General features: G+C 42.7%; 2 protein-coding genes across 2 annotated transcripts in view; one reads left to right on the plus strand and one right to left on the minus strand.

Annotated features, from left to right (window-relative positions):
* The first annotated feature begins 442 nt into the window (after window positions 1–442).
* Window positions 443–12,644, plus strand: pum3 (pumilio RNA-binding family member 3). The gene is made up of 18 exons (XM_069160838.1): window positions 443–499; window positions 1,857–1,947; window positions 2,028–2,243; window positions 2,786–2,972; window positions 3,407–3,482; window positions 3,762–3,855; window positions 4,756–4,822; window positions 5,127–5,301; window positions 5,464–5,567; window positions 6,330–6,408; window positions 6,581–6,679; window positions 7,398–7,451; window positions 7,680–7,760; window positions 7,892–8,034; window positions 8,899–9,121; window positions 10,664–10,751; window positions 10,841–10,931; window positions 12,206–12,644. Exons 2-18 carry the CDS (start codon window positions 1,881–1,883, stop codon window positions 12,333–12,335), a joined length of 1,974 nt encoding a protein of 657 aa, XP_069016939.1. The 5' UTR covers window positions 443–499; window positions 1,857–1,880; the 3' UTR covers window positions 12,336–12,644.
* Window positions 12,645–14,322: 1,678 nt separating this feature from the next.
* The window catches only part of kcnv2a (potassium channel, subfamily V, member 2a), a 9,664-nt gene continuing 1,798 nt past the window's right edge, over window positions 14,323–22,188 (minus strand). Inside the window, exons 3-10 of the mRNA XM_069160851.1 lie at window positions 22,183–22,188; window positions 20,300–20,471; window positions 18,915–19,106; window positions 18,567–18,821; window positions 18,340–18,456; window positions 18,086–18,211; window positions 15,647–15,935; window positions 14,323–15,563 (exon numbers count right to left, since the gene is read on the minus strand). The exon at window positions 22,183–22,188 is cut by the window's right edge and continues 173 nt beyond it. Coding sequence (XP_069016952.1) covers window positions 15,678–15,935; window positions 18,086–18,211; window positions 18,340–18,456; window positions 18,567–18,821; window positions 18,915–19,106; window positions 20,300–20,471; window positions 22,183–22,188 — 1,126 coding nt within the window. The 3' untranslated portion in view covers window positions 14,323–15,563; window positions 15,647–15,677. The remainder of the gene's footprint in view (window positions 15,564–15,646; window positions 15,936–18,085; window positions 18,212–18,339; window positions 18,457–18,566; window positions 18,822–18,914; window positions 19,107–20,299; window positions 20,472–22,182) is intronic.

Raw genomic sequence — 22,188 nt, forward strand, 5'->3', positions numbered from 1 at the left:
GTTAATGTAGTTCAAAATCGTCGTCTTGCTCTTTTGAGTTGCTTCAATTGCGACCAAACCGGCAGTAAACTCAAAGAAAGCTGAGTAAGTGTGATTATCTTGTGAATAAATGAAAATGTACGGTTGGAGAATTTGAAAGGTTGTTAAATGTTAATTGGACAGGATTCCACAGAAACGAGCTTTGCCCCTTTAAACACTACTTAAACAAACGATAAACAAACGTGGCGCATCTTCACAATCACGCCGAGGATGACAAACATCCATAGAAACAGACGTAACTTGTTATTGATACACTGTGGGACCGCGCAAGATATCTAAATATGACGATTTTAAAAGTGCTAAAATGTAATGTGCTATATTTCAGAGAGGTAAATTGTCGCAACAACTTTCGTTTTACGGCAGGAAAGGTTCCGTTTGATTGGACGGTTTGTGCCGTAAACCGTGCTGGTTGCAGAACGCATGGGACAGTGCAGGGACGGCGTGTGTGAGCATCTGAAATGTAAGTTTCTCCTGTAAAATCTTGGATACCTTGTTCTTTTATAATATAACATTATTTGTGTTAATATAATAACAGTTACTAACTCATATTATTATTGTTATTATTATTATTAGGAACTGACGAGCTTCGGAAAACGTGCAAAGGCGCTTTAGCCACGTAAAAGTAGCGACAACCCTCTCAAACAAACACAATAAAGTAAATGTGAGGCATTCAAATATCAAATGGAATGATTTATTATCAGTAAAAGTACTAATAGAATGAACACACATGAAAAAGGTTTCTTCAGAGTGTTGAGTTTCTTATTCCTGAGATATGTTCTTGTTTGTAATCTGACTGTCTCGTAAAAACTAATTTGAGTTCACAAAGTGAGTAAACGGCTTTGAATTGTCAACGTGTCCTAAAATAGATGCACATTACTGCGTGAATGAAGAACGTTACGTGTACTTCTCCCACTCACTGTTGTTTCCACGTGTTATTCATCCTGTGTGTGTTTGCATCTCTTAATATCTTTAATATCAGATGGTAAAAGTTGTTATATTGAGTTCTTGTCTTTCAACCTACATATTTTATCTGATTTCTGAAGCTCAATCTAGAGCTGGATGATATATCATCATTTTATCATATTGTGATATGAGACTAGATATCTCAGATTTTGGTTATTGTAATATCATGGAGTCTTGTACTGGTTTTAAAGGCTGCATTACAGTGAAGTGATGTATTTACTGAACTGACCAGATTGTTCTAGCGGTTCTTTTATTTGCCTTCATTCATGTAATCATTATATCAAAGTTACTGATAATTACTGATGAAAAATCGTGTTATATAAATATAGTCTTCCCTGCAGTATTGCTGCAATATGGGTAACAAGGGATTTGGTCAAATATGTCATGAGAATGCAATCTGTCCACGTCGCCCAGTTGTAGTTCCATATAATGTTTATTTTTCTGCTGAACACGCCTACATTTAATATTAACCCGTGGCAAACTTTGTTTTGCAATTTAACGTTTAGCATTTATAGATGACAAAGTCTGATCTTAAAATGTCCCAATATTGAAGTGGCTGAGGTAGAACTACAGCTCAGCCACTGAGCCGCCCGTCAACATAACTATATATTGTTTTCCAGCCATCATAAGACACCACCAAGCTGTTAATTTATTATTTGCTCTATAACTTTTCCACAGATATGCTGATAATAATCATGGTCCTAAATGATGTGAAATTGCATACTTGTAATGGAAAAACGTAAACAAATGAATCTTAGTCCTCCACAAATCTTTGAAAACGCTGCTCTGTACAGATCTTTGCTGCTCAGGTTTCTTATGACGTGTCTGTTTTTCGGATTTTTTTTCCATCTCAGTTTCTCTCTTGGACACACGCTGCGATGGAGGCCAAATACAAAAAGCCATTTTCTCCTAAAGGCGGAAAGAAGCTTGCCCATAAAGGAAAAGGTAAAATCTGCTGGATGTCAACCAGCTACGTACACTGTCAGTTTGCCAGCTTTGTCATTGGCATGTCTCTCTCTGTCCAGATTCCTTGGGGAGCAAATTTGGTGGAAAACCAGGTGGAAAGCCGGGCGGCAAAAAGCCCTTCAAACCGTACAACAAGACGGAGAGGAAGAGCAGGCCAGGCAATGTGAAAGACGGCGACAAGAACGACCAGAAATTAGCTTTCTCCAAAGCTGGAAAAGGGCCGCTAGGGAAGAGAAAAAGGCCGGCAGCGAAAGATGAGGAAGAAGAGGGTGAAGGTGAGACAACATGTCCACTGTAGCACTATGTTTTTAGAGAGGCTGTCATGGTAACCGATCCTTGATTTAACCCTGTATGCTGGCAGTACTCTGCGTAAATCATTCAGCTACAGTTGAACATATTGCCATGGAAACAGGGCAGCATTTTGCACACACGTTGTAACAACAGACCATGAACCACTCAAGTACCACTACACGCTGCAGATACCAACATCTTTTTCATAAAATGTAATTGACCACTTTCATTAGCCTCAGAAAGACCAAATAACAACAACAAGACCATTTTTAAATCAAAGAATAAATGTATTAATCAGATTTGCTGGATAGTTTGTGGATCACAGTACTGAGGAGGAATTAGTAGAAAGAGAGATCTGTTCTAGTGGATAAAACAATTAACCCACATATTCTGTCCTGAAGCATTCGTTATAATTTTATTTCAATGTAATTCTTTTTCTGTAAAGTTGTACCCAACCTGTGTGTGTGTGTGTGTGTGTGTGTGTGTGTGTGTGTGTGTGTGTGTGTGTGTGTGTGTGTGAGATCAGGTCCAACGGCCACGAAGCTGAAGAAAGGTGAGTTTAAGGCTCAGCGGGAGCAGCTGACGAGGGAGGAGCTGAAGAAGAACAGGCAGCAGAGGAAGAAGGACCTGAAGAAGAGCCGTCAGGAGGTGGACAGGAAAGACATGTTCCAGATCATCTGCCGCTCCAAACAAGTGTGGGAGGAGCTCAGGAGGTACACACACACACACACACACACACATACACACACACACACACACACACACACACACACACACACACACACACACACACACAGTGAAGTGTAACACAAATATAAAATGAGAATGCGGTACAAAACTAAAATTTTTGTAGAATTTGATTGTTTGATATGAATATTAGACTATTCTTTTATTTTATTTTTCACAATGATAACTCTGGCAATCAGAAAATCCTTCAGCTCGTTCTCAGCACGGCCAATCTGCTTCCAGTGGTCCCCCCCGCCCCCCGGTCGGGACCATCACTCAAAAACATTGCATTAGTGATTGTTGGGATGAGTGCAGAGGCTGGTGTGAGGTTTCTGTCCAGTAACAGATGGTCCTCCTGTCAGAACCTTAATCTCAGCGCGGTGTGGCAGCTTGTGTTGACAGATGATGTTTGTGTCCACAGGAAGAAATGCACCGATGACACGAAGAAGAAACTGATGAAGGAGCTCCATGATCTGATCCGCGGGAAGATCAAACAGGTGCGTCTCCTCTGCCGGACGCAGATTTGTTGTTTTGGTCGTTTGGAAGAGATCAGCAGTTTGTTCTTTTTAAGTCCTGCTTCCAGCTGTGCAGCACATCGTCAAAGGAAAACTTTGGATTATAATAACTTGAATCATATTTTACTATCCATCCTCTCTGTCACTGACAGTAATGAACTTCCAGAGTAAATATGTCAGGTAGCAGAGAGTCTCTTGTATTTTGTCTGCATGTTATTAAATCTGGTGGACGGTCGTGTGTTCTCCCTCTCCTGCCTCTAGATGGCGTTCGCTCACGACTCGGTGCGAGTGTTGCAGTGTTTCATCCAGTTCAGCGGCCACCAGCAGAGACTGGAAGTGTTTGATGACCTCAAAGGTGAGCGCCACATTTTTCATCTTCCTCTGATGCCTTTCGAGCAGCTTGTGTGCGTGTGATTCTCATGTTTACCATTATCAGGCAGTCGCCTTCATTTTTACCCAGAATAAGTGAGGACTCGTGGGTAGATCGGCACGAGAAGTTGTGATTTGTTGTACTTTTGAACTGCACAACTTGCAAAGGTGATGTCTGGAAAATGTCTGTTAAAAACCTGTATTGTTAGTTCAGAGCAGAATCAGCTGTTGGCATCTCAAAACAGAGCTCTGGATTTAAGAGGGAGGTGAAGGGGTTGTGCACAAAAACTGATGTGAAAAGTACCGTCTGTTCGTTTATGATGAAGCTCTATTGATCAAAGAATCCAGGTCCCTGTAAATGTTTCTACTGTAACACTATGGGGCTTTTAGTTTGAAACAGATGAAGGAAGTGTTTGTGTTAACATGTGACGCAACAGCTTTAACGGGGCAAAAGGGGGCGGATCAAAACGAAACTTCATGTTGACGTTGTGAATCAATCAGTACAACTTAAATCTCAATGGGACAATTTTGACTGTTACTTGTTTTTTATTGATTTTTTTTTCATTTGACATCCTCTTTTGAGATGATTGGATCTTCAAGCACTTCACAAATGTGAATGAATTTCAACCAGGTTGAGAGAACTGAACATTTGATTTCCTCACTGGGAGAAAAAGGTGGTGTAGTGTTGTTTCAGCATCACTACACCTGTTGTTGTACCTTTATAAGCTACCACGACGAAGACTTGTACCACCCTGCTTACATATTCATATTTATATTGTTATATAATATGTCTTTTACATCAAGATCTGATGAATGCTGACCTGTTTTTATATTTCTGAAATATGAGTGAAGCCCCAAACATTTACATTCTGTCTTTTGTTGTCAGATGACATCATCGGTTTGTGCAAGTCGCAGTATGGCAAACACGTGGTGAAAAAACTGCTGATGTACGGGTGAGTCAGCTCCAACTGGTTTCCTCTTCTTCTCTTTCAGCAGACGTCCATTTACAAATGTTTTTTTATTTTGTCCACCCAATTTGAATCAAAACGGTCTAAACAAAATAAACGCAGAAGTTAGTCCACTTCACCAAATACTTCCTCAAACATGATAAAGTTACGTGAAAGCAGAAAGTACGAAACGTCCTGAACGCAGGACTGTTGGATTAGACAGGATTGGTATTATCTAGATGTACCTAATAAACTGGTAACTGTGCACATATGTCAATGTTGTGCCTTTCATTGTTTATTTCCTCCCCAGGAACAAGGAGTTGGTGGGGTCCGTGATTCTCGCGTTTAAAGGTCACGTGCGCACGATGCTTCGCCACGCTGCCGCCTCGTCCATCATCGAGTACGCCTACAACGACAAAGCTGTGCTCACACAGAGGCTGCTGCTCACCGAAGAGCTGTACGGGAACACCTTCACAATCTGCAAGGTACACGCACGCAAGCAGTCAAGGGCTGCATCCAAACATGAAATGTGCTGATGGCAGAGAAAATGCACAACAAGCTGACAGCTGAGTGACTGAAATGGTTTGATTGTTCCAACATCTTCTCATCGACGGTCAGTGAACATTTGTCTGCCTGTGTGTTTCCAGTCATCAGTGTGTAACACCATCGAGAAAGTTCTGGAGGCGAACCCAGACAAGCTGAACAACATCATCGACGAGATGAAGCAGAGTCTCACCCCCATGGCTCAGAAGTAAGAGCAGAAAACCACAACAACAACAACACTCAGTGAATCTCTGTTCTGATGAGTCGACCACATTTTTGACACTTCATTAAGTTCATGAAGTACAAACATGGTCTGTTTCCTGACATGACGCAAGTAACTGTTTATTGGACAAACAGTCGTTAAACAAAGAAACATCATGTTAAGTGCAGATAAAACAGCACCAGCAAGAAAGTGGATGCAATTCACTTTATTATTATGGTAAATTAATATTCGCTGTCAGATCAGAACCAGTGGAACCATTTCAATGGACACACCCAATTTCACTGCTGTAGATCATTTTTTATTATAGCTACTCTGTTGAGTACTCAGTTACTGTCATTCATCCATCTTGACTTTTCGAAGGAGTGATTGGAGGTTGGACCCTCAGTCTGACTGGTAGAAAGTGTGACAGGTGTATATTTCACCGTCCCACCTTGTATACTTTTTTTTCCCTGCCAACATCTATCTAACTTGGTCACAGTTACAAAGGAAGAGGGCATGCTGGGAAATTGTGATAAGAACACATCTGAAGCTACTCTCATAGTTTAATTCAGTCAGATCAGTTCTTCTGTTTGCTTAGTTGGAAACTTTGGTTCTTTCATTTTTTGGGTAACTTAGCTTAAGAAACACATCTGCTTCTTCATTTGTTTTCACTTTGTCTTCTTTTATTCTCCTTGTTTCTCATCTAATTTAATGTGATTTGAGTATGTGGGTTATTTCTTCACTTCCTTTGTTGTTGCTGTGTTTCAGAGAACAAGTGATCAAACACTCTCTGGTCCACAAAGTCTTCCTGGATTACTTCCTGTTTGCTCCTGATAAACTGAGAACGGTGAGCAGCTCTTTGACGGCTCCCATTATCTTGTATATTTCTATCGAAATAAAAGAAATCACAGACCGTTATATGACTGCTTCATTACAACAAAGAATATCTTGTGAGTGTTTACGTGCCGACCGTTTTCCCCACCAACCCGTTTCCTGTCTTTGTGTTTGTTCTTTCGCAGGAGATGATCGAGTCCATCAGAGAGGCGGTCGTCTACATGGCTCACACACACGACGGAGCCCGAGTGGCAATGCACTGTCTGTGGCACGGCACAGCCAAGGTGTGTGCACACGCACACGCACACGCACAGCTGACTTCTTATCCCTCAAAAGGAAAATGGTTATATTCAAATAGAAAGCTTAAATTGTACAGTTGAAGAATGATATGCATCTTGTTGCTTTATGCTGCCAGCCTTTGTGCTCTCTCTCGTTTAGGGTTCCATTTTCCATCAGGTGTAATTGTCCTCAGGTACAATCAGAACCGGCCTTACCGCCCCAATGACATCCTCTAATTAATGTATTCATGCAGGCCTTCCTTGGATTTTGCACACATTAGCCAGCATGTGACCATGCAGTAGTGAAACTAATATACTTAAAATTCAGAGTCAATATTTAGAAATGTAGTAAAAGCCCGAATATACATGAAATGCTTGCCTGCTACGTGTCATGTTTCTAATATAAAGCTGCACCAACCTTTTATGTTTTTTTGACCTGTCCAAAAGCCCTTCTGCCGCTGTGGTGCTCCAGTGGGTCACTAAGCCTTCAGTCTTTAGGGTGTTTGTTGTTTGAATAATGTAGCCGGCTTCAGTATTTAAGGGATGATGTGTATCACCTGCATTACCATGAGGATTTGTTGCCATGGCAGCTGCAGATTAAAGCTGGGCATCTTCCACACTATTTTCTACCTGTGTCTACATCGTGTAAAGATTCAGGAAATGAAAGCGTAAAAGGAAACAAAAGAGTTCTAAACAAGTGTTTGTTTTCTTTTTTTTGTTTCAGGACAGAAAAGTCATCATCAAAACCATGAAGACGTACATGGTGAAGTTTGCCACGGTGAGTTCACAGTGCTGCTCCACTTAATCCTCCGTTCATCAATAGAACCAAACTGTCAGTGTTCTAATAACTCAAGAAACACTAAATGATGATCATTTACAAGCAGGAAGGATCCAAACTAATAGAAGTAGTGATTGGAGTCCAAAATGTTGTCCAGATGAAGGAGAAGAACACGCGTGGAACAGAAATGGCTTCATGTTATCTGTAATAATTTGTGAACCTCCGCAGGGGGAGTTCGGTCACCTGGTTCTTCTGGCCACATTCGACTGTGTGGACGACACCAAGCTGGTCAAACAGGCCGTGCTCTCAGTAAGTCTGATCATGTGACTCTCAGTCGGACTAATTGATGGGTCCTGACGGCAGTTTGATGATTAAAATCATTTACAGATCCTTCAGTTAAATGTAAGACCTGTCTGAGTCATCGTCTCGTGCGTGTTCAGGAGATCCTGTTGTCTCTGGATGAGGTCATCGGTAACAAATATGGGAAGAAGGTGCTGCTGTACCTGCTGAGCCCCCGCGACCCGGCTCACCTGCTGCCGGAGATCATCAAGGTGTTGGAGCGAGGAGACGGAAACGCACACAGGTAACAGCTGTCTGAGAGCAGCGCGTCCATGGCGACGGACAAATGGCGAAAAATGTGATGAACTCTCTGCCACTCTGACAACAGTTGGATGGTTCCTCCCGTTCCACTACACATCCCACGATGGCCAGCGTTTAGAGTGAAAAGTGTCCCATCGTTTCATACTTAATTTAAGGACCTTTATGAGTACACCATCCAGGTACTCGCAGTACTCTGCATGTTTTAATACCTGACAGTGGAAACACACGTATGCACTCAAATTATGAAGTGTAAGAACGCAAGTTGAAAACAAAGTGTTCCATGGAAAGCGAGAATACAAATAACATTAAAATGTATTTATTTTACATGTTATTCATATGATTGTATTATGAGGTCTATATAATGGTTATAATGCCTAAATCTTTAAAAAGCAGTGACACTTGTAGTCTGACCTTCATTGGGCGTTGGGATCTTTCCTGAGAAGAGTTGAGAATCTTGTTAAACAAGTGAGGGTGATTTAGTGTTCTCGTATTTGGTCAAATTGATGTGAGCTAACAATGAACTTTCCACCCACAATCCACTGCAGCTGACACAGATCACCTCCATTCTTCCTGTTGTAATTCCTATAGGTGACCAGCAGAGGTCAGTAACTCACAGATCAGTGAATGTCCCGATCACACCTTTAGTTTTTAATTGGTTTCTTTAAACCCGGCTGACGTCACAGTGGTTTCAGTCTGATCAAGAAGCTGCTGCAGAAAAATGGTTCAGCACGTGTCATTGCTGGTTTTTTTTTCAGTGACATTATTGTTCTGCGGTTCTCTTTGTTGTTGATGCATTCATGTGAGAAGAATGGAGAAGGTTGACGTTCAGATGTCTCCCTCTCGTCAGTAAAAAAGACGCTGCGACTCGAAGGAAGGAGCTGCTGGAGGTCATCTCCCCCCCACTGCTGGACTATCTCCGTGACAATGCCGACACCATGGTGATCGACAAGGCGACCAGCGTTACCATCAGTGACATCCTGGCGTCGGCCTGCGGGGACCTGCGGCCCGCCATGACGGCTGTGGCTCAGCTGGCCAATCAGGAGTTATTGCCGGGAGGGATCGACGGACAGGTGAGACGACACGTTTTACATCCGAGATTTTAGGTTCTGTAAAAATAAAAAGAACTTTCCAACATTGTCACATGTTCACAACAATTTCCAACTCTGTGAAAGGTTCTCATTTTGTTTTGATTGGAACCAAAGGCAGTGCACAATTAGTGACTGCAGCAGATATCGCACAATACTAATTTCAATCTGTTCAATCTGACGTACAGTTATGTTTAACAAATATACAAATGATTGATTCACCTGTCACACGGTGGCCTCTGTATGACACAAATTAATCCACCTGTAATATAGACCAGTGTTTATACATCATCAGACCTTAATTACAACAAACCTTTGTCTTTCAGAAAAAAAATTGAATTAGTTGTAAATGGATATTAAACTAATAAGTACTCAGTAATATTTGTAGGGAAAACATGTCACTTCACTGTCTTGTTGCTGCAACTGAGAAAGCAGTTTGAGCAACTTTTATGTATAAATCAAACCTAGAGTAAGATCCTGTTTGTCTTTTTCCTCAATGAGCTGTTAAGGCCAAAACGGCGTACGTCAAATCAGCCGGTGGTGGCGAGTTGTGAGTGACACATCGCTCCTCTGTCATATTTCAGGAATCACCACGTTTAAGAGACTTTTTCTATATCACAGCTCCAACAGCAGTTTATCTTCATCTTCCTCTCGTTGTTTCAGTCTCTCAATCTGCAGCATGACCTACTTATGATTGGCGCTGCTGATGAAAAGTTTAATTTGGCCTCAGCATTTCCCAGCATGCCTTTTTTCTTCCTAACCTTTGAAAATAAAACAACATAATTAAATAGGCTTAAGTGATGGGCAGAAATAATATGTATTTGTAATAGAGCATGCAGTTTTGCAACATTGTAATTACGACAACTAAAGAACAGCAACATAAAACAGGCTATGACTCAAAACCATAAATATCCAATGTTTGAAGGTGGTATATATACTCATCACAATCAGTAGACATTGTAAATCATTGATTGATATACCATCTCGTGTGTGGAAGCTAAACCACGCAGAATCTAATAATGTAAACAAACACTGTTCATCAACAACAAAAATTCAAAGACAATACATTTACATTTTTTGAATGATATAAGTTTAGCGTTTATTTCAGTGTTTAGAGAGCATGTTTAAACAGGTTGTTGTTGTAGTACAGACTTGTGACCAGGAAGTGGCCCTATATGACAGGAGTGATTATATCATCGAATAAGTGTACATCATAGCTGCACCTATAATGACATAATCACAAATGCATTCATATTGTTTTGTGTTTACTGTAAGCAGACAGTCGGAGCCACTGTGTTTGCGACTCGGTCACAGTGTGACTTCATGTTTTCCATATAAAATTGTTATGAGAGAGAGAAAGCAGTGAAACACTTTATTAGTTGTAGATTATTTACCAAAAGAAGCTCGCAGAGCAGATTTCCTCACAAACAGATGGGATCCATCAGAAGTTGTTTTCCCTGAAATGGTTTGTTTGTTGATCGTCTCAGCTGCTCTTCATCACTCTGAACTGTGTTGTTTCCTCTGTAGCTTCACATGGCGGAACATCCAGCAGGTCACCTGGTGCTCAAGTGGCTCATAGAGCAGGACGTTACTTTAGCAGAGGCCGGCAAGAAAGGTAAAAACACGCACGCAGTGAACATTCCGATCCGTGCCGCTCTCTCTCCTCCGGCTCCCTGATGATGTGCACCTCTCTCGCCCTCTCAGAGCGCTTCGGCAGGATCCTGGTGGACACGGTGGGGACCGACAACATGAAGACCTGGGTCAAAGTCAACAGAGGAGCCATGGTGCTCTGCAGGTCAGTGTGTACAGATGCACTCACACGCAGGGCATCACATTCACTCACCATAACTACTACTTATCTGATAACATGTAAAATTCTGGATCACCAGAAGCTGTTTGTCAGCAGTGTTCACAGGGTATTCTAAAGTAAACATGTTTCTAAAAGTATCTGAATCTCTGGAGCTGCAAAATGATGTGCTTAAACTGCAGTTCCTCAAGTGGCCACTCGAGGCTGGACTCATTGACCACCATGTTAGAATAGCAACTCTCCAACAGAAATGTTTACAGCGTGGTCCAAAAAAACAGTTTTGGTCTTTACAGCCAATTTCCACAGAGGTGAATTTCTATATATCTCACTTGTTTTGAATAGTGTGAAGTGTTGAAACCACCACTTGGTTTCCCCGAGTCCGTTGATAGAAGCAGTCTTCAGGCGGATTTAGTTCTTAGCTTATCTTTATTCAGTACAGCATACAAGATATCTTGGAGAGCCCAACATCAACCAGAGGTCTCTTTGTTGGAGTCTGTCACATACAGTTCAAGCACACACTTTTATACAGTCCTGGGCATGTTTACTTAGAACTAATGTACAACCTCTCGTGCTGGCAGTTTCTCCACTTCCCTGTCTCGTGCTGAGCCTGTTCTACTTACTTCTTCCTTTCACTTACTGATTTCCTGGTCTCCTGTCTGGGTCATTACTAGTTCAACGGTTTTCTATACCATATATAGAGTTGTTATCCTACACTTGGACTCTTGAACTCTCTCTTCCCTGTTTTGCAACAGGTACACCCAAAGGTCAGTTACGCTGTGTACGTGACGTCCGTATTTCGTACACGTGCTAAATTCCTGCATAAGCAATGTGTTATACAATGATTACAGTCAGTATATATTTTGAGCATACAGCCTATGATCCCTCATATGCACTAAGCAGAGCTATATCCCACAGAAGTTGCACAGTTAAGGGCGGGACTGCTTTGAGTGACAGGTGGGCGCTGTCATAGTCGATTAGATTCCTACAGGTGTCAGCCAGTCAAACAAACAGAGACTCAACTCAAGTTCTGGTTGAAGCAACAGGCTTCATAATGCATCGTGGTGGGAGTAAGGTGGCGACGTCAGGGCTTCAAAAACCTCTTCAGAAAACTGTCGACGACAAACTTTTAAACTTTGACTTTGCATTAACTGCCAAAACAACATGTTTCCAAACCGTCTGTCTTTGTATTGTGAATGAAACCAAAAGGTTTGGAATGAATCCTCCTGTTTAAAACTCATTGCTTGTGTTTTTTTTATCTGCAGCCTCCTGAACAGCTGTGATAAATCAGTGGCTGCGGAGGTGAAGGCGGCGCTAAAGTCCATCACGTCAGAGCTCAGCAGCATCAGCAACAACAAAGGAGTTGAAATCCTGCTGGAGAATCTGAACAAGTAGAGACTTTTTATTTTAAACACACTGCTGACATGAAGCGCATCACTTCCTGTGCAGCTGTTTGTTTCTTCCTAAGAACACCGAACAGACTGCCGAATGTTTCTGGCAGCGAATGGGAACGTCTTCTGGAAGTGGAGACAACAGTTGGTGTAATTTCAGGCTCTGTTGAAAGTGGACTGAAACTATTTTTTGGAATATGTGAATAATGTTAAACGTCAAAGTGTTTGGGTGAGCTGATGCTTCAACAAAACAGCTTCAAACACACAGATGCCCATTTTACATGTAAATCTCAAATAAATCTGTTGTTCACCACATGTACTTTTTATAAATATGTCATGGCAGCTCCCCAAAAGTGAGGCCGAAATACTTAGTGCAGAAAAATTGTTCGCCATTGAGCAGCTTTAACTCAGAAGAAGGAAGGCGCCATCTTGCGATCTAGATGGATAGAGAGAGAGAGAGAGAGAGATGGTTACTTTATTAATCCCACAAGGGGACTTTTTATTTTATTTTTTTCATCTAGTTCTCCTTAAGGTTCCATATTGCATAAATTCAGATTTCTGTTTCTTTATTGATTATAAATCAGTTTGTGGTGTATAAATAATGTTCAAGTGTCAAAACGCTCATTCCACAGAGAAACAAACACAATCAGCAACTGCTTTTTGGACTTTCATAAATTTGTGATGTCACAAACTCGCGCTGATGTCATATGTCCACCCTCAGCACGTCCTATTGTCCGACCTTTTATAAAGAAGAAAACACGGCGGTTTTCCATCGTGGAGCCGGCAAACCAGAAGCTGAAGAAAACCTGTGGTCGGCCTGAACATGTCACTCGGAAACGAATCAGCCAATCAGAAGAGAGGGTCACTGACATCAGTGCTCCTAAAAGACATAGACACACAACAGCCTGTTCTTGGTAGAGCTCCAGAGAAGATTGAGAGAGGAGATGTTAGTTTTTTTTAAAACCACAATGGTACCTTATCATAGATATAAATAGATAAATAAAACAGGAAAAGTGTTAAAATATGGGACATTTAAACATCTCCGTCCATCAGTAAAGTACTGCGCAGGTTCTGGTTGCAAATAACATGACCAGTAAAGATGGCTGCTCTCATTTGAGGGATTCAGTCTTCACTTGCAGCAGGTTAAGGTCCATCTTCACGTCCCGTTAACTATTTCAGTTACAGTCAGTCATGTCTTCCTCGGTGCTCTGAGTTGCTCACGTTCTTTCCAACGACTTTGACTTCGCTGGTTCTTCACATTAAAAGCATTCATGGTGGTGTAGAAAAAAGCTGTTCTTTCACCCACCTGGAGCTCATAAAGTAAAGTGGTGAGCTCCATTGACCAACACATAAGATTGAAAAACCTGCAAAGTACAGTGCAGACAGGTGCAGAGTTATCATCAACATCAGTCTTTTACGATGCAGTATTATAAAAAAAAAAAAAAAAAACGCTGCCTAACAAACCTGCTGGTCTCTCTCCAGTTGAGGCTCACAGTAAAAAAAAAAAAATTTGGCATTTACAGACGGGAGTGTTACAGGGTCAGTTCACCCAAAACATGAAAATAGATCACCGTCCTGTCGTGGCTTCTGTCATACAAATAGTATTTGGTTTGAATAGTTATCAGTCTGTATCTCTGGAGGGGAATGGGAAGTAGAAACTAGAACAGATGGACATAACAACACCCGATCTGTTTCTTGGTCATTTGGGTGAACTGGCCCTTTAACTAAAATTCTGCAGTTGGCTTATGCTGAGTGATTCCATTTTTTGCTTTTTAATATTTTGTATGTTGTGATTATTTGTATCAGCTGAAAAAACAATGTTTCCAAAATACATGTTATTGTGAAACTTACTGAACCCAAGTTGTGATTAAAAAATAAAAAAAAAAAAAAAAAGCTGGAACTTCTGGTCTCTAACAAGAAAGAAGAAAAAAAAACTCCCAAAAAAACAAACTTCTCAAACCTAAAACACTTTTTAAAAGACTTTTTTTTTTTAATGTTATTTGTGTGAGCATGACAAAGTAAAACTAATGATTCGGTTTGCCCTGCAATAATTTAAAAAGAAAATGTAAAATTGTAAAATCAGTTTGAGTCGAGCAGACTGATATTTTATTCAGCTAAAGGACGAGAAGTGTGCAGCTCCAGAGACTCATTAAATAAATATGTTTTAGCTGCTGTATTTGACAGAAGTTATACAATTGTGTTATATTCAGGACTGATGACAGTGCGCACACAGACACACACACACACACACACACACACACACACACACAGACACACGGACAAGAACAGATATACAGACACGTGGGGCAGATAAACAGGTCCCTTATACGTCGTCCAGATGGCAGGTCTTTAACTTCCGATTTATTTCTGTCCTGTTGTCGTGAACTGGTGAATCCTGGATTATATACGAGCTTTACACAGCGTGGACGGAGGAAGAGGAGAGGACGCTACGGACAGCTTTAACAGACCTGTGTAGATGGAGAAAAATCAAATCTGATTCTCCTCCGAACTCCACTGGTTCAGGTAGTTGTTCTCTACCTTTCTCCAAATGCATGGTGGGATAGACTTCGAGGATGGATGACGAAAGGACGCAGAATAAAATGCACCTTTAACAATGCTGATGTTGGCGTGATATTTTGAATGAAGTCTTTGTTAACGGAGGTCCAGACAGTTGGAGGTTTTCTCCGCCACCGGGACTCACGCTGTCAGGTGTAAAACGGAGGCACGATCACAGGTAAGAGTGTCATTCTCTGAAGACATGCTTTCCGACCAGTCATCAGAAATAAAATGTGCAGATAATTGCTCTGGACACCGAGAGAGGCTCTGCTCCTGACGGAGAGAGAGAGACACACACACACACACACACACACACACACGCACACACACTGTTGTACTCTGAATTACATCGAGTGGCACAAATAGCTTGTCACTCCTAATTAGTTTTCCGGCACATCGACCATAATCAGCGAATGGATTCTTGAGTTATGGCCACTTAGTTCATCCTCAGGTCCAAGTGAACGTTTGTGCCAAATTCCTTCAAGGAGTTCCCCGAGATATCCGATACACGAGAACGGGACGGACGTGCGGTCACCGGAAACTTTGATCACCGAAATATATTTACTTCATCCTTCAGTCCGAGTGAATGAAGTTTGAAGAAGTTCCCTCGAAGCATTCCTGAGATATCGCGTCCGCATGAAAGAGACGTGCAGACAGCTGGTCCCAGCGTGGAGGCCTGAAAAAGACCGGTAGAGTGAACAGTTTGCAGTTTCCATTGTAACAAATCGATGATTTCCCAAACAGGAAGTGAATTCCTACCGTACACGTTGAACTCTGCCAGCGGACCGCCTCACTGCGGCCTCAGAGGAACCACGTCGTCGCAGCGCTCGGCGAACCGCTTGGCCGCCCGCCTGGTGAAGCGCACCTTGCTGACGTCGGTGTACTCGTGAGACTTGAGCGTGGCGTAGTAGTCAGAGAACTTGTTGTAGAGGATGGAGATGGGCATGCCGTTCAGGATGATGCCGAAGGAGATGCAGGCGAAGGCGAAAATGCGACCGAGGTTGGTCTCTGGGTACATGTCGCCGTAGCCCACGGTGGCGATGCTCACCTGAAGGATCAGAGAGGACGGAGGAGTTTAACAACGCAGAGGACGTCCACGTCTCTGTTTTTCAGATAGGGACATTATAATGGATGTCAAGCCAAACACTAACATCCACTTCTGATTCTGAAGGACATGTTTTTGAGGAGAATAAACAGGATAAAGACATAATTCAAATATTATTTTTGAGAAATGTATCGTATTTGTGGCTGACAATTTTTCAGCAACACTCCTTCAGTGTATTTATATTCTGTAATAGTTCTGTGGGATTATATTCAAGCTTCGCTGCATTAACAAACATTGGTATTAATATGACGTAGAAATCATTAATTATATCCACACATTTCATCATTATATGTTTAATAATACTGCTCTGTGCTGCACCTTACACACAGAGTGAAGCAGCAACATTGTGACAGACGCGAGTCACTCAACTGTAGCACCGGATGCACAACCTATCTGACAGCTGTACGAATAGAGCTGCAGAACACAAAAAACATCAACACCAGCTGTTTGTCATGTTGATGGAGTGACAAGAACAAAACAAGAGCAATATGGAGAAATGATCTGTCTGACTGATTCTATCACCTTATGATAAATGGTCTGTACTTGTATAGCGCTTTGTCACCTTTCGGTCTCAAAGCGCTTTAACGTGGTTTTCCCATTCACCCATTCACACACTAATGAGACAGATCGCCATGCAAGGTGCTGCCATCAGGAGCACATTCACACACTGATGGTACACCATCGGGAGCAACTTAGGGTTCAGTGTCTTGCTCAAGGACGCTTAGGCATGTGGACAGGAGGAGCTGGGGATTGAACCACCAACCTTCTGATTGGTGTGCGACCCACTCTACTGACTGAGCCACAGCCTCCCTTATAAAGCAGCCATGACAGCATTATTGTACTAATCAGCATAAGAACAAAACTCTCTATTGCTTTCTATTACATCCATCACTAAAGTAACGTTCTCTAAAACCTAAGAGATGTCCAACTATTAAAGACCTAACAGCGTGTGAATGGTCGGAAACGTCTACAGCGGTTAACTATGTTAGCAGTAAGTATCTGTAGCATCACACGCTAACATGACTTCTAGAAATCACCAGTTTAGAGGCTCAAAAGAAATATGTCTAAATGTTCCCTTTATTTTCAAAATGTCTGCAGAAACATGTTTAACTGTGTGTTTCAAAGTCAGTCTTATTGCAGTGTGATTCACACGATGTAGAGTGTTGGTATATATTATGTTCTCCTCCCCTTCCATCATGTGTGTTATTGTTTTCAAAACTCCATTGCAGGGGTTGTGTGTCGGTCACTGACCTACGAGCACAAACACACACTCTGAAAATGGTGAGTTCTGATGCAGAGTTGATCTCCTTCCAGTCTAATGCGGGGGTCTTAATACCAAAGCTCGCCTCCACACGTGCAAATGTTCCACCAAAACAAGTATTTTGCGAAGGTGCCCTCACACCCTCCTGGGCTTAGTGCTGAATGAGACCATCGTGATTGGTTTAAAAAAAAAAAAAAAAAAGCCTCAGTGACTTTATCTCCATCAGAATGATATATGGATGCAGTCACACTGTTCTCCACCGCCGGCACAGCGTAGTGGTCCTGTTCATGCAGTTTATCAGTGGGAAATATGTTCAAATCTTAACTGAGGTCATTGACTTGTGATGGACTGACAACCTGTCGAAGGTGTCCTCCTCCTTCACTCTCAGTCAGCTTCCCCGGCCAAAGCAGGTATAGATAATGGATGGATGGATTATTGAAGGGAGACGGCTGTGTGCTCTTTATCAGCTTTCTCTGTGGGAAACATCTCCGCACACTGGACGGAACTTTGTTATATGAATCTTTCACAGACGTGAAATGCTCACAGTACTTATACACCTGCTGCTGTATATGTTTTATGTACATACGAGGGGCTTCCCTGCATATCCTGCATTCTTTCAGAGCAAATGGCTCAGTAATTAATGCTGAACTTCTGCAACATGCACAAACTGTGGGAACAAGGAGGATGCTGACAGCTTCTACCTGTGAACCCTGTCAGAGAGTCTGACGTCTGCGGTGCCGTTAGCGTGTTCTTTCATATGGAACAGAGAGGGAGAGCAGATTGGAGAACAGATTGATGATTTGTGTGAATGTGTGTGTGCTGGTTGACTCACTGCGGCCCACCACCATGCTTGTGGTATGGAGGTGAAGTTGGTGTTGTAAACGTCGTGCTCCACGCTGTACACCATGGCTGAAAACATTAAGATCCCCATGCCGATGAAGAGCAGCAAACAGCCCACCTGCAGAGACATTTCCCAACAAGCGTTCATCAGCTCATCACTAGTATGAAAACACAAGTAAAAGGCTGCGTGTGTTTTGATGCCTGAAAAAGTCTCTGATCTGACAGAAGCTGCGGAAACGGTTCGACCTGCTGGTAACACTGTCTCAGTGTGAAGCCGAAGGCTCTGAGGCCCGTCGAGTGCCGAGCCAGCTTCAAGATCCTGAAGATTCTCATCAGACGCATGATCCTCAGAACCTGACCCACCTGCAGGGAGGAACAACACACAAGAAGAGACACAAAAATGTCTGGAGTTTATGTTTCTGCCCATCCCACCCATCCCACCCATCCCACCCATCACACCCACCAGTGTTTACCTTTCCGACACGAGCTACAGTCTCGATGTCTCCAGAGTGCGGGTGCACGTCGTCGTCCTCGAAGCACTCCAGGATCATCTGCAGGTAGTGCGGCAGGATGGCGACCAGGTCGACCGTGTTCAGCACGCTACGTCCGAAACACTTGATGTCTGGGGTGGAGATGAGGCGCAGCAGGTACTCCAGGGTGAAGAAGGTGATGCAGCACGTCTCCACGTACTCGCCGTAGAACCTGCCGCTGGGCTGGCCCGACGCTGTCTGGAGGAGACGGGACAAATACTTATTTTGCCTGTCTGCATGTTGAACTATCACTGAACAGTGGTTTCACATGTTTCAGTGTCTCACACACACCTTGTACTGCATCTCCTCCACGGTGTTGAGCGTCATGACGACCAGCGACACCAGCACGAACATGGAGGAGATGACCGCCATCAGCTTGGCGGTGACCAAAGAGAACGGCTTCTCCATCAGGTTCCAGATCTTCCTGCGGGTCGGCCCGAAGGCCATGCCGTCAAACACCTCCTCGTCCTCCTCCATCTCCAGCTGGAGGAGGCGCATCAAACACGGGATACAAACAGGACTAATGGTTTATCTTCCTGGGAAAAAATAAACTACACTTAATGTGAAATGATACTGGAGGCAATTGAAGAGAAATAATGGGAGTAAAAACATTCATGAATATTTGTTATTTTCAAATGAGGAAAAGCAAACAACCAAACAAATAAAATGTCAAGATGTGAAAGAGATTTAAAGATCTAAAAGCTAAATGTCAAGAAAAACACACAACTGGTACAACTAAATGAGATGAAATCAGTGATGGAGACATCTGTCGGACTCTGTGCCAAAAAAAGCTTATTCTGCTCTCCCCATCTGCCAAGACGGAGCGCTGCTTTATAATGTAGGTCAGACACACGCAGAGTCCGTCAGCAGATTACAGGCAACATCTCAGGTAAAATAAAAACACACTGCAGCAGTCGGAGGTGATGATGTGCTGACGTTTCACCTCGCAGCACTTTTAAACACACGGAAGCCGAGCGGGTCGTCACAGCAACAGCTGCACAAACGTGATGACTCATCTCCTACAGATGCCAGGGGAACTGTGGAATTTGATTGATAAATATTTTCAACACTGAGAACCACAAATGGAAATCCATCGACATGTGCTGTATATGTGTGTCATCTATTTGGAGCCCAAAATCTTACAACTTGAAGAAACAGACCAACACGTCCTGCGTGGATCGATGGAACGAACGTGAAGCTTTTCAAAATAAAGGTACTAGTTTTCCACACAATTGTGCGTCCACGTATAAACAGCATTTTGCTGTTACAGCTGAACCTGACGGGGCCACTTTCAGCTGCTTCACACAGTTAGATTGTTTAGATTGTTAGATTGGTTCCCAACATAGGGGACAGGCCCCTTTAAAGGGTCACAAGATGAATCTAAGGGGTTCTTTTTTGTGAAATATGAGAGCCCATAAAAATCTCATTACAACAAAGCGCCCTGACTAGGACTGACTTTGGAGGAGTTGGACAACAGTTTAATCTTAAATATTGTATTTTATAAGCTTGTCATGTTTTTAATTTAAGATCCGAATATAAAAAACGAAAGCTGTCGGATAAAAACAGAATGAAACATAAATTCTCAAGTGAAGTACCTCAACACGGTCCTTCTCAAGTACAGCAGCTCAGTAAATGTACCTACATTGAATACTGTATTAATAACATACAACACGCACCTCTGCCATGAGCTGCTTCTGTATCTTCAGCTGGTCGTTCAGCTCGTCCTGCCTCTCTTCGAAGGAGATGCGGCAGCAGCGCTGGCAGTTCTTGATTCTGACGCCCCAGTAGTTGATCTCCTCCAGGAAGCTGCGGGGACACAGCTCGTCCTTGATCCACAACACTCCGGTCCTGATGGAGAGGACAGAGACAGGACAACAGGACGCAAAGTCATTCAGAAAAGAGAGAGGAACTCACTGTTTGAACTTGTGAGTGACGTGTGTGTGTGGCTGTGTAACTCAGTTTTACAGAGCATCCAGAAAGTATTCACAGCGCTTCACTTTTTACACATTTTATATTACAGCCTTATTCCAAAATGGATTAAATTCATTTTTTTCCTCAAAATTCTACATGCAATATCCCATAATGACAAAATGAAAAAAAGTTTGTTTAAAATTTTTGCAAATCTATTAAAAATAAAGAACGAAAATATAACACATACATAAGAATTCACAGCCTTTGCTCAATACTTTGTTGAAGCACCTTTGGCAGAAATTACAGCCTCAAGTCTTTTTGAGTATGATGCTACAAGCTTGGCACACCTATTCTTGGGCAGTTTCTCCCATTCTTCTTTGCAGGACCTTTCAAGCTCCATCAGGTTGGATGGGGAGCGTTGGTGCACAGCCATTTTCAGATCTCTCCAGAGATGTTCAATCGGGTTCAAGTCTGGGCTCTGCCTGGGCCTCTCAAAGACATTCACAGAGTTGTCCCGAAGCCACTCCTTTGTTATCTTGGCTGTGTGCTTCGGGTCGTTGTCCTGTTGAACCTTCGCCCCAGTCTGAGGTCCAGAGCGCTCTGGAGAAGGTTTTCATCAAGGATGTCTCTGTACATTGCTGCATTCATCTTTCCCTCCATCCTGACTAGTCTCCCAGTTCCTGCTGCTGAAAAACATCCCCACAGCATGATGCTGCCACCACCATGCTTCACCGTAGAGATGGTATTGGCCAGGTGATGAGCGGTGCCTGGTTTCCTCCAAACATGACGCTTGGCATTCAGGCCGAAGAGTTCAATCTTCGTTTCATCAGACCAGAGAATTTAGTTTCTCATGGTCTGAGAGTCCTTCAGGTGCCTTTTGGCAAACTACAGGCGGGCTGTCATGTGCCTTTTACTGAAGAGTGACTTCCATCTGGCCACTCTACCATACAGGCCTGCTTGGTGGAGTGCTGCAGAGATGGTTGTCCTTCTGGAAGGTTCCCCTCTCTTCACAGAGCAACGTTGGAGCTCTGTCAGAGTGACCATCGGGTTCTTGGTCACCTCCCTGACTAAGGTCCTTCTCCCCCAATCGCTCAGTTTGGCCGGGCGGCCGACTCTAGGAAGAGTCCTGGTGGTTCCAAACTTCTTCCATTTACGGATGATGGAGGCCACTGTGCTCATTGGGACCTTCAATGCTGCAGACATTTTTCTGTATCCTTCCCCAGATCTGTGCCTCGATACAATCCTGTCTCGGAGGTCTACAGACAAATCCTTGGACTTCATGACTTGGTTTGTGCTCTGACATGCACTGTCAACTGTGGGACCTTATATAGACGATGTGTGTCTTTCCAAATCATGTCCAATCAACTGAATTTACCAGGTGGACTCCAATCAAGTTGTAGAAACATCACAAGGATGATCAGTGGAAACAGGATGCACCTGAGCTCAAAGGCTGTGAATACTTACTGTATGTACATGTGATTTTTTTTTTTTAAATGTGTTTTTATTACATTGTGTGTAGAATTTTGAGGATAAAAAGGAATTTAATCCATTTTGGAATAAGGCTGTAAAATAACAAAATGTGGAAAAAGTGAAGCGGTGTGAATACTTTCCGGATGCACTGTATATCGTTTTATTCATTTCATCTCACCTGTAG

Source organism: Embiotoca jacksoni, unplaced genomic scaffold, assembly GCF_022577435.1.
Source record: "Embiotoca jacksoni isolate LCO1_2020_lvr unplaced genomic scaffold, fEmbJac1.0.p SCAF_10, whole genome shotgun sequence".
Classification (NCBI taxonomy): Eukaryota; Metazoa; Chordata; class Actinopteri; family Embiotocidae; genus Embiotoca; species Embiotoca jacksoni.